Consider the following 13,125-nt stretch of genomic DNA (forward strand, 5'->3'; position numbering starts at 1 on the left):
TTGATAGGTTACTGCTCTCATAATCCAATCATTTCACCTGTGAGTATAAGTGCACTAACAGGAGCTTTTGAGTACCTCATATCCATATTGGAACACTAGTTAAGTGTCTTATGTTTAGTTTAAACCTGCAGCCTGCCATTGCTCACTTAACCTACCCTTCAGATCTGGCAAATGTTACTTCTGTTTTGCTTGGGAATGCCTGCTAGTAAGCTGTCGTTTGTGCTTGATTCTTTACATGTTATTTTTTTTAACTCTTTATTCCTTTAAGATGTGTGTAGGATATTCCTCTTTTTTGTTTCCTCCCTTCCCTCTTCTCCTCTCCCTCCTCCTCCATCTCCCTCCTTCATCTTCATCTTAAAAGATAGAGCAGCAGCCTCAGGAAGGGAGGCAGTTTAGCCATGGTGGTTAAGAGAAACACTACTTTCTCTATATGCAAAATATGGGAATGGTATTGAAGTTCACCTTTTCCTATAAAAAATGACTTTGCATAATTTGAATTTGTGACTTTTGTGTCCCCCCCCCCCCAGGTATTCTAGGGTCAGTCATAAATTGTCACAGAATTGCTGGTAAAGGCCAAACTGACTGTATAATGAATAATGAATATAGCTTTTTATGGCTTTGGCTGTGAAATCTAGAGTTGTAGGATACTGTGAAATTTTATTTTTTATTTCATTGTCCTTTTTCTGTTTGGGACAGAAAGTTGTAGCTTTTACGAAACTTACTCAAGTACTAGGTGATAAATTTATTTTGGGGGAAAAACATAGAGAAGGCTAAAATCTCTTCTGATCACCTTTTCCTGGTTCATTTCCCATCTTTTGCTGATACTAATTTAATGTCCACTTTCTTGATTTTTTTTTTAAACATATTTTTGCATGCTTATAGGTATATCTGCTTATAGGAAAAATGTAGTGCTGGTTATGTGTGTTTTATAAAAATAACTGTGTCCAATATGTTATATATTGATCTACTTCATTCTTTTAAGTTTTTTGTATACTGAGTGTACATATAGCCTTTCCCATATTAGTGGGCTTTAGATTTTTGTTGTTATTACCAGCAATTTTACTTACTTTTAGTTTGATATAAAAAATTATTTGTTTTTAGAATCCTTTAAAACTACACTGTTTAGTGTAGAAGTAAAATACTGTTATTAGCTGAGTTCTTTGGGTTTTTGTCCTTGCATTTAAAATACAACTGTTGAAGCAGTGGGGAGAATACTTTTCTCAGAAAGCTTTTCTTTCTCCCTCCTGAAATGAGATTGACATTGATTTTAAGTGCTATTATAAATGGTCAGTCTTTAGCAAGTCTTTTTAAAAATTGTCATTAAATATATAACAAAATTTACATTTTAAACCATTTTAAAATAAACTGTTTCTTAGACCAATTTTAGGTTTACAGTAAAACTGAACAGGAAGTGCAGAGAGTTGCCATACATATTCTTATAACATCCCCTCATATCAACATCCTTCATGAGAATGGTACATTTCTTCCAATTGATGAACCTACGTTGATAATATTATTGTCCATAGTTTACTTTAGGGTTACTCTTTATTTCTTTCCTTCCTTCCTTCCTTTCCTTTTCCCTTCTTTTCTTCCTTCCTCCTGGGGATTGCACACAGGGGTGTTTTACTACTGAGCTATATTCTCAGCCCTTCTTTTTGGTGGTGGGTGGTACCCGGAATTGAATTTGGGCAATACCCCCAGCCCTATTTTTATGTTTTATTTAGAGACAGGGTCTCACTGAGGCTGCCTAGCACCTTGCTTTTGCTGAGGTTGGCTTTGAACTCATGATTTTCCTGCCTCAGCCTCCTGAGCTGCTGGGATTACTTCTGCGCCTGGCTTCCTCAGCCCCCACCCCCCTTTTTTTGGTATTTTATTTAGAGATAGGGTCTTGCTGAGTTGCTGAGGGCCTCACTGAATTGCTGAGGCTGGCTTTGAACTCAAGATTTTCCTGTCTCAAGTCTCCTGAGCTGCTAGGTCTACAGGTGTTGTGCACCACTGTGCCTGGCCCCAGTCTTTTTTATTTTAAAATAGGGTCTCCCTAAGTTGCCCAGCCTGACCTCAGACTTTCAATACTCCTGCCTCAACCTCCAGAGTTGCTGGTATTACAGGATCACTCAAGAGTGGATTTTTACAAATATGTAATGACATGTATTCACCATTGTAGTACATTATAGTATCACACAGCATAGTTTCTCTGCCCTAGAAATCCTCTGCTCCAATAAGTTCATCCTTCCTTCCAACCTCTAGCATTTATTGACCTTTGTACCATCTTTATATTTTGCCTTTTCCATAATGTCATGTAGGAATTTTTTTCAGGTTGGCTTTTTTCATTTAGTAATATGCATTTAGATTTTCTTTTCTTTCTTTCTTTCTTTTTTTTTTTTTTTTGGTGGTACTGGGACTTGAACCCAGGGGCATTATACCACTGAACTACATCCCTAGGCATTTTTATTTTATTTTGAGGGAGGGTCTTGCTGTTCTAGAACTTGTGATTTTCATGCCTCAGCCTCCCCAGGAGCTGAGATTATAGGTCTATGCCGCCTTTTCATGGCTTGATAATTATTTCTGTTTCTTATTTCCCTTTTTTTGGGGGGGGGGCAGGGGGCAGATACTCGGGATTGAACTTGGGCACTCAACCACTGAACCACATCCCCAGCCCTATTTTATATTTTATTTAGAGACAGGGTTTCACTGAGTTGCTTAGTGCCTCACCTCACCGTTGCTGAGGCTGGCTTTGAACTCAAGATCCTCCTGTCTTAGCCTCCTGAGCTGCTTGGATTACTGGTGTGTGCCACTGTGCCCGGCATAATTTCTTTCTTTTTAGCATTGAATAATAATACATTATCTGGGTGTGCTAAAATTTTTTCACTTAGTTAACTGAAGGACATCTTGGTTGCTTCCATGTTGTGGATAAAGATGCTTTAAATAATCAGTGTGCAAGTTTCCAAAAAGTCTGTACCATTTTGAATTCCCACCAGTGCTGAGTGAGAATTCTTGTTGCTTCACATTGTTGTCAGCACTTGGTAGTTTATTTTGACAGTTTTAATAGATGTGTAGCAGTATCTTAGTATTTTAATTTTCAGTTTCCTAATAATGTGTTGAACATGTTTTTGTATGCTTATTTCATTTCCATCAGTGTATCTCCTTTGGTGAAAGTATCTGTGTCTTTTGCTGGTTTTCAGTTGGGTTATTCATTTTCTTACTGTTTTGTTTTCAGAATTCTTTGTATTTAACTGTTCATGAAATGCATCATATTTTTATCAGGATTGCATTGAATTATATAGAGATAAACCTTCCTATCCATGAATGTTATGTCTCTCTAGTTGTTTAGTTCCTTTGATATCTTTTATCAGAGTTTTATAGTTTTCCTTATATTTATCTTGTACATGTTTTACTATTTATTTTAGTTTTATTTATACTTATTTATTATTTTACTTTTGGGTACCAGGGATTGAACTTGGGCACGCGGCCACTGAGCTACATCCCCATCTCTATTTTATATTTTATTTAGAGACAAGGTCTCACTGAGAGGCTAAATGTCTTGCTAAGTTGCTGAGGCTGTCTTTGAACTCACGATCCTCCTGCCTCAGCCTTCCAAGCCGCTGGAATTACAGGTGTGTAATTCCACCACCGCTCCTGGCTATTTTGTTAGTTTTATACTTAAGTGTTTCATTTGGGGGTATGCTAATGTAAATAATAATTTTGTTGTTTTATTGAAACAGGGTGTCCTTGTGTTGCCCAGAAATTCCATACCCGCTTGGAACTCCTGGGCTCAGATAATTCTCATACCTCAGCTCCCATTTAGCTAGGACTGTAGGCATGTGCCATGGTACTTGGCTGTAATGTGTTTTTTAAATTTCAAGTTCCATCTTAATTGTTGTATATAGGACCTTTGTATATTAACTTTGTATCTTGCAAACTTGGTATAGTCACTTTTTAGTGCAGGATGTTGTGTGTCTACATTCTTTTGGATTTTTTACGTAGATTATCATCTTACCTGTGAACAAAGTTTTATTTCTTTCTTTTGGATTTTGTACGTAGATGATCATCTTACTTGTGAACAAAGTTTTATTTCTTTCTTCCCAAGCTGTATAGTTTTAATTTTCTTTTCTTGTCCTATTGCATTAGTTAGGACTTAGAGTACAGTGTTGAAAAGGGATGTTAAGAAGGTATTTCCTTTGTCCCATTATTGATCCTAATGGAAAAGCTTCAAGTTTCTGACCATTAATTGTGATGTTACCTATAGATTTTTGTAGGTATTATTTATCAGGTTGAGGAAGCTCCCTTCTATTCCTAGTTTTCTTAATTATTTCTCCTCTTCCTTGTCTATTTGCTGTTCTTGTTGCTGGGGATCACAACAAGGGCCTCCTGCATGCTAGCATTCTGCTACTAAGCTATATTCTCAGCCCCTCTATTCTTAGTTTTCTGAGTTTTTATTGTAAATGTTTAGTGGGTTTTGTCATATGCTTTTTCTGCATCTATTGATAGGATCATGTGATTTTTTTTTTCTTCTCTAGCCTGTTGATGGATGGATTAAATTAATTGATTTTCAGATGTTAAAGAGAGCTGAGGTAAGTAATTGGTTGTGGTATGTAATTCTTTTTATACATTGTTGAATTTGATTTCCTAATATTTTGTTGAGGATTTTTGCATCTATGTTCATGAGAGAGATTGATTTGTACTTTTCTTGTAATATCTTTCTCTGATTTTAGTATTGTGATAATGCTGGTTTCATAGAATGAGAGTATTCTCTATGCTTTTTTCCATCTTCTGAAAGAGACTGTAGAGAATTGGTATAATTTTTTTCCTTAAAAATTTTGTTGGATTCACTGGTAAACCCATTTGGGCCAGGTACTTTTTGTTGTTTTGAAGTTCATTAATTACTGACTCAATTTTCAAAAATAAATGTAGGCTATTGTGTCTTATTTATTTAAGTTTTGGCAGATTGTCTCTTTTAAGGAATTATTTTATTTCATCTAGGTTATTAAAATTTTGAGCATAGAGTAGTTATTTCTTTATTTTCCTTTCAATTTTCTTTCTTCTTTCTTCTTCTTCTTCTTCTTTTTTTTTTTACCTAGAGACTTACATACAGTAGCACTGAGTTACATGCTCAGCCTCTTACTGTTCCTTTAATGTCCATGGGAAATGTAGTGATTATCCTGTCTTTCATTTCTGATGTTAGTAATTTTTTCCCTTGGTTAGCCTGGCTAGAAACCTATCAGTTTTATTGTCTTAAAAAAACAAAACAAAACAAAACAAAAAAAAACCCTTTGGTTTTGTTGATTTTTTTTTTTTTCCTCCATTAATTTCCTATTTTTAATTTTATTGACTTCTGCCCTAATTATTATTCCTTGTTTTTACTTTGGAATTAATTTGATGGACTTTTTCTAATTTCTTAAGGTAGAATCATAGAATATTGATTTTAGATTTTTATTTTCTAATATGTGCATTCAGTGCTGTAAATTTCTAGCTAAGCTTTGGTTGCATCACATGGGTTTTGAAAAGTTGTATTTTTATTATCATTTAGTTCAAAATGTTTTTCTCTTTTTTTTTGAACCATGTTATATAGAGTATGTTATTACTTAATCTTCATGAATTTAGGGATTTCCCCATTTATCTGTTTTTGATTTCTAGTTTGGTTTAATTGTGGTCTGAGAGAACATTGTATGATTTCTATTTTAAATTTGTCAAGGTACGTTTTATGGCCCAGAATGACATCTATCTTGGTGAACATTCCATGAGAGTTTGAGAAGAATATGCTGATCTACCTGTTGGTGGTGGGTGAGACCATTGTATCCAGTTAATTAATGGTGTTGAGTTTAATTAGCCTTACTGATTTTTTTTACCTGCAGGATTTGCCCATTTCTGATAGAGGGATGTTGAAGTCTCTAACTCTAATAGAAAATTCAAGCACTTACCACTGAGCTCCCCTGTGTCCCTTTTTATTTTATTTTGAGATAGGGTCCCACTGAGTTGTCCAGATTGGCTTTGAATTTGTGATCCTTCTACCATGGCCTCCTGAGTAGGTGGGATTAAAACAGGCCTGTGCCATCCTGACTGGCCTTCCTCATGTATTTTGACACCGATAGTTACATGCACATTAAGGATTGTTGTTTTCTTTAAGTATTCATCCCTTTATTGTTATGTAGTACTTTTTTTTTTCTTTTTTAGCGCAGAAAACTTTTCCTGCTCTAAAATCTGCTCTATCTGAAATTAATATAGCTGCTCTGCTCTTTTGACTAGTGTTAGCATGGGTTATTTTTCTCTATCACTTTACTTTTTTTTTTTTTAATTATTTTTTAGTTGTAGTTAGACACAATACTTTATTTTATTTATTATGTGGTGCTAAGGATTGAACCCAGGGCGAGCGTTCAACCGCTGAGCTACAACCTAGCCCTCTATCACTTTACTTTTAATCTGTGTGCATCTTTATATTTGGAGTGGATTTCTTGTAGCTTTTTTTTTTAAATCTACTCTCTCTTGCTTAATGTACTTAGACCACTGACATTTAATATAGTTATTAATATAATTAGGAAACATCTACCATATCAATTTATGTTTTTGTTTTTTTGCCCTTGTTTTTATTAATTTTTATTTTCATTAATGCATTTTTTATTTTGGTAAAATGTGCACAAATTTGCTGTTTTAACCACTTTAAGCATATGGTTTTTTTTTTTAAAATTCGTTCTGATTAGTTATACATGACAGTAGAATGCATTTTGACACATTGTACACAAATGGAGCACAACTTCTCATTCCTCTGGCTGAACATGGTGCCGAGTCACACCAGGAGTGTAATCATATATATTTATAGAGTAATAAGGTCTGTCTCATTCTGCGGTCCTTCCCATCCCACAGCCCCACCCCTCCCCTCACTCCCCTCTGCACAATCCAAAGTTCCTTCACCACCACCACCCATCCCCCATGGATCAGCATCCACTTATTCAAAAACATTTGGCCTTTGGTTTTTTGGGGGTTTGGCTTATTTCACTTAGTATGATGTTCTCTAGTTCCATTGATTTACCTGCAAATGCCATAATTTCTTTATGGCTTTAAGGCTGAGTAATATTTAAGGCTGAGTAATATTCCATTGTGTATATGTACTACATATTCTTTATCCATTCATCTGTTGAAGGGCACCTAGGTTGGTTCCATAGTTTAGCTATTGTGAATTGAGCTGCTATAAACATTGATGTGGCCATGTAATTGTAGTTTGCTGATTTTAAGTCCTTTGGGTATAAACCAGGGAATGGAATAGCTGGGTCAGATGGTGATTCCATTCCAAGTTTTCTGAGGAATCTCCATACTGCTTTCCAAAATGGTTGCACCAATTTGCAATCCCATGCCCTTGTTTTTTGTTCCTGTTTTTGTTCACAATTTTTCTGTCTTTTGTGATTCAATCAATCATTTTGATTCCATTTTCTCTGCTTTCCTAACATATAAATTAAACTTTTTTTCTTTTTGTAATGGTAGTACAAATATATAATATTCCTGGTTCTTCCTCTTTCTTTAACCATCTTTGTTGCTCATTTCATAAATAAACATTAATACCAAAGCACACATAATTGAGGATATTGTTGTTACTTTTACTTTGGACAAATTTACCTGCTATCAATTAAGAATAAGAAATGAAAAGATTTTGTTTTATTTTTTGTTTGTTTCTTTTAGTTGTTATTGGACACAATACCTTTAACTTATTTATTTATTTTTTATATGGTACTGAAGTTCAAACCCAGTGCCTCACACATTCTAGGTGAGCATTCTACCACTGAGCCACAACCGCAGCCCCTGAAAAAAATTTTTTTAAACCTGGTTCATTGTCCAGTGCTCTTCTTTTTTTAATATGTAGAATCAGGTTTATGACCTATATAATTTCCTTCTCTGAAGTACTTTTTTCAATATATTTTCTTGATTTTTTTTTTCTGTCTAGGAAGTCTTTATTCCTCCTACAATTTGAACAGTAATTTTGCAGTGTATAAGTTGGTGGTTTTGTTGTTGGTTTTCTCACAACCCTTTAAATATTTTTCTCCATTCTCTTGCTTGCATGGTTTCTAAGAAGTATATAATTCTTACTATGTTCCTCTATTGATAAGGTGTGCTGCCTGACCCCTAGCACCCTTTTTTGGGCTTCTTTCAAGAGTTTTTCTTTAATTTTCTGACTCTTGGCTATGATATGCCTAGGTCTAATTTTTGGCATAATTTGTTCTCTTGAGTTCCCTGGACCTAAGATTTGGTGTCTTGACATTAATTTGGGGAATTTTCTTAGTCATTTTTGGTTCAAATATTGCTTCTTTTTCTCTCCCCCCACCCTTTCTGTCCGGGCACCACCTCATGGATGTGTTAACAGATTTTGTAGTCATTCCTCAGTTCTTGAGTATTTTGTTTGGTCCCCACCCCCAGCCATTTTTCCTCTTTGCTTTGCAGTTTTGAAAATTAATAGTCATATCTTCAATGTTAAATTCCTTCTTCAGCTGAATCTAGTCCAGTCTCCTAATTGAGCCTGTTGAAGGCATTCTTCATTCCTGTCAGTGTTTTTTCATGGACTTGTTATCTCTGCTTTTACAGTATCCTTCTGTTTTTAATGTGTTGTCTTAAGTTTTTGTACTAAAGCCTTTATCACATTAGTCTTGGTATTAAGAAACTTCTTGTGTGATATTTCCACCATTCCTGCCATCTGTGACTCTGGTTCTGATGCTTTCTCAATTTTTTTATACTGTGGTTTTTGCCCTATAGTATGCCTTCTAGGTTTTCATTGGAGGGCGAACCCAATGCTTTTGGTAAAAGGACCTGTGCTAAATAGACCTTTAGTAGTGTAACCAGTGGGGTCTGTAAGTATTCTATAAGGTTGTGACTAGTTCTTAGTCTGTTGGTCAGCCAGTGGCCCTGGTCTGTGAACTCAGCCAGCATTAAATCTGCCCCCGTACCCTGCCATGTCTGTTAGGCTCTGGTAAAATAGTTTTCATTCTTTCTTTCAGTACTGATAATTTAACCCAGAGGTGCTCTACCACAGAGTTCTATCCCCAACCCCTTTTTACTTTTCATTTTGAAATAGGGTTTTGCTGAGTTGCTGAGTCTGCTCTCGAATTTGTGATCGTTCTCTCTCAGCCTCTCAAGTCTCCTAGATTACAGGCATGTATTCCCATGCCCTGCTCTGCTCTTTTTTCTCTTCCCTTCCCTTCCTTTCCTTTCCCCCTTCCCATTCCCCCCTTGAGATGACGCCTTGCCATGTTGCTCAGGCTGCCCTTGAACTCCTGGGCTCCTGATCTTCCTACCTCAGCCACCTAAGTAGCTGGGACTACAGGTATGCACCACTGTTCTTATTCACAGCTACAAAATCATTTTCTTGAGAACAGGTCTTGTTAAAAACAAAATGCTCTGGTGCTCTAGAACCATATTCCATACTGTTTCCTTTTCCCCTTTCCCTGCCAAAAGCAAAAGGTGACCTTTCTCCTGGAGGTAAAAGCACGGGGACCTTCTGTCACTGGGTCTCCCCTGGAGTTTTTAACCCTAAGTTGTGCACACAATTCATTATAGCCTCCAGCAGTTAATTATAGTTCTTGTTTTCTTACCTTTCCTCCTCTGGTAGGGTGTGATGCTCCAGATCTGCCTTACTGTCTCTCCAGTATGGTGAGGTGGGCCATAAATAGCCTTTTTACCTCAGGTTTTTTTTTGTTTTTTTTTTTTGACAGAGCTAAGAGTTGTTGGCTTTTAGCTTGCTCAGCTTTTTACTTATTGCTAAGAGGGAGTGGTGACTTCCAAGCTTTTAAGTTGTGGACTGGAAACCAGAAGTTCCATGTTAACTACTGGAAGAGTATGCAGCTCATTGGCATTAAGTACATTCACACTGTACTGCCACCCAACTCCAGGAGGGTTTTCATCTTCCCAAACTGAAGCTCCATACCCAGTGAACACTGACTCCTCATTGCCCTTTCCACCCAGTTGCTGGCAACCACCATTCAGTCTGTTTAGGAATCTGACTATTTTAAGTACCTCATGTAAATGGAATCATGCAGTATTTGTCCTTTGTGACTGGCTTCAAGCATGTCTTTAGTGTTTGCTCCATGTTGCAGCATATGCCAGAATAGCTTCCCTTTTTAAGTTTCAATTATATTCCATTGTGTGTGTGTGTGCTCGCGCTGACCCATTCATCCATCGATGAAACTACAGTGCTTCTGTCTTTTGGGTAGCAGGGAAAGATTGCTGTGAACATGGATATGCACATATCCCTTTTGGGGGGTATATCCCCATAAGTGAAATAGCTAGATTATATTGCAATCTTTTTCCCCCTTTTTGAGGAATTGTCAAACTTTTTCTGTAACAACTGGTCTACTTCACTTTCCCGATGCATTGGGGTGCCAATTTTTCCACATAAGTGCATCTTTTTGATGTACAAAAGTATTCAAAGCACTATTGGTTGCTTAAATATTTCTAGTAGCAAAATCCAGGAAAGAGTTTTCTTTGTCTAATTTCCAAGTTCTGTGATGCTATATTTTCCTGCCTACCATTTTTGACTTCTCCTCTTTAATTTTGTTCCAGGCCCCTTTTGCATTTTGTTCTTTAGCTTTTCTTATTTTCCACACTACCCCTTGGCAGAGCTCTGCTTTCAAGGCCCAACTGCACATGTGTACCTACGATGCTCACATCTGTCGTGAGCCCTGATGTTCTTCTCTCTTCTCAGTTTGAGTGCTTACTAAGTGTTTCCACCCATGCTCATTCTATTCCCAGTCAGTTACGACCCTAGTAAAGTAGTGTTAAGTGCTGCTAAACACTAGTTTTTTGATCTCTTAGTTTCAGTATCCTCTCTTGCATGGTAAGAGTTATTATGAAGATTATCTAATAGTTCACGTAATGTTCATACATAGTTCATCATACATGGATTATGGACGTATATCCATTAGTACTTATCCTTTGTAAAACATTTTTTTTTAATATATATTTTGTAGCTGGACACAATACCTTTATTTATTTTTATGTTGTGCTGAAGATTGAACCCAGCGCCTCACAAATGCTAGGTGGGTGCTCTACCGCTGAGCTGCAACCCCAGCCCCCCAGTTTCTTTTTTGATAAATTTCTTTTTAAACACCATGAGGTATTTTTATTTTTAAATCTTGTGTATCATACTGCTTTTTTAAAAACTTCTACCCATGTACCGTGTATGTACAGTGTATCAGCAGTAGATGAATGTACCGTGGTCCCATACTTCCCTCTCAATATTAATTAGTTTTTTAACTCTTTGTGGTTTGTTTGCTAAATCCCTGGATATTAATACCTGTGGATTTTTCACTAAGACTACTAATGAATAATTAGTGAAATGCTAAACATTTTCAGGTGTTGGCTTTCACTTGGTTTCTCCTTGGAAGAGTGCTGTGTTCAGATCATTGGACTGTTGCCAAGTTTCAACTATTTCATTGTTCCCACTGGGCACTAAAACTGACCCTCTGGGGTTTTGAAAGGGCTTCATTTTCATTCCTGTACTTTATCATCACTCCCCTCTTGTGTGTACATTTCACAAGACCTCTCAAACAAATTTTTTATGAGAAAAGTTTGTTGCCATGTAATAATGGTTTAATTAGTTGATTTCTTAGACTTGGTGTTTTCAACTATTACAGGAGATAAATCAGATTTATTCAACAAATGTTTAAGTGCCTGGAAAGTGCCAGATACAAAAATGTTAAAGAACTGGCTGGCACATATGAGGTCCCCTGTAAATAGTAGTAGCTGTTTTGTAGCTCCATCTGTGGTATAGGGTTTACTTTTAACATTTTGGGAGGCACCACTATGGAGAAAGGAGTGTGCCATTTCAGAGTCCTGACACAGCCATTTCTTCTGATATCTGGGTCAGTTAATATCTCTGTAACTCAGATTGTTGCCCCCCCCACCAAAAAAAAAAAAGAACTTACATGATTATTGTGAAGTTCCAATGAAAATGTGTGACTTCATTTGGTAAAGCGAAGTTCAGTTGCTGAAGTCCTTAAGAAACAAACATTTCTTAGCTTCTTTGTAAATATAGATTGTATCATCCTTTTATTGAGAAATAATACACATGCTATAGAGTTCACCTGCTCAAAGCATACAATTTGATGTTTCTTAGTATATTCACAGATTTGTGCAACTGTTTCCAGTCTCCTAGAATGTTTTATTTTTTTTTTCCGATTTTTTTTTCAACTTGTGTATGTACACAATACCTTTACTTCTTTTTATGTGTTGTTGATGATTGAACCCAGCACCTCACTGGTGCCTTACAGCTGAGCTACAACTCCAGCCCCCATCCTAAAATGTTTTCATTATTCTGAAAAGAAACCTTGTACTCTTTACACTCCTATTTCTCTCTGTCTCCCCAGCCCTAGAGGTAACCACTAATATACTTTTTTGTTTTTGAGCAAGGGGGATTGGACTCAAGGGCACTTGACCACTGAGCCATATTCCCAGCTCACAGGGTCCCATGAGTTGCTTTGTGCCTCGCTTTTGGTGAGGGTGGCTTTGAGCTCGCTATCTTCTAAGCCGCTGGGATTACAGGTGTGAGCCATTGCACCCGGCTACTTTGTGTTTTACATATTTGTTCTGGACATTTCATATAATGGAATCATGTAGTGTGTGGTCGTTTGTGACTAGCCTGTTAACACTATCAATATTTTTAAGATTTATCTGTGTGGTAGCATGTATTAGTACATCTTCTATTTCTCTCTCTTTCACTCTTTTTTTTTCTGGTGCCAAATAATACCCATTGTATGGAAACCTTGCCTTTTGTTTATTCATTCATCAGTTGGTGGATATTTGTGATTTTTTTAGCTTTTATGAATAGTGCTGGTATGAACATTCGTGTACAAAGTTCCTGTCATCATATGTCTTCATTTCTCTTGAGTATATACATATATGAATGATTGGAATTGTTTAGTCATGGTAGCTCTATTTAACCTTTTGTGAAAATACCAGATTGTTCTCTGGAGTAGCTGCACCATTTTACATTCCCAGCTGCTGTTGAAGATTCATTCTCTCCATAATGTACCAACACTTGTTATTGTGTGTCTTTTGATAATAGCGTCTGAAGTGTTGTCATTGTGGTTTTTGATTTGTATTTCCCTGAGGGCTAGTGATTGAGGATCTTTTTTTTTGTTATACTTATTG

The 13,125-nt window shown here is 36.5% G+C and overlaps 1 protein-coding gene across 8 annotated transcripts in view; it reads left to right on the forward strand.

Moving 5' to 3' along the window:
• The window catches only part of Ppp6r3 (protein phosphatase 6 regulatory subunit 3), a 142,836-nt gene that overhangs the window by 5,026 nt on the left and 124,685 nt on the right, over positions 1–13,125 (forward strand). For 6 of the 8 annotated variants that reach the window (XM_048807788.1, XM_048807810.1, XM_048807787.1 and 3 more), the window contains exons 2-3: positions 4,518–4,571; positions 5,693–5,777. In XM_048807788.1, the coding sequence (XP_048663745.1) occupies positions 5,757–5,777 (21 nt within the window). In that variant the 5' untranslated portion in view covers positions 4,518–4,571; positions 5,693–5,756. Of the gene's footprint in view, positions 1–3,535; positions 3,615–4,517; positions 4,572–5,692; positions 5,778–13,125 lie in introns of those variants that run through there. The other 2 variants (XM_048807786.1, XM_048807796.1) reach the window with 2 other exon arrangements.

This window comes from Marmota marmota, unplaced genomic scaffold (genome assembly GCF_001458135.2).
Source record: "Marmota marmota marmota unplaced genomic scaffold, marMar, whole genome shotgun sequence".
Classification (NCBI taxonomy): Eukaryota; Metazoa; Chordata; class Mammalia; order Rodentia; family Sciuridae; genus Marmota; species Marmota marmota.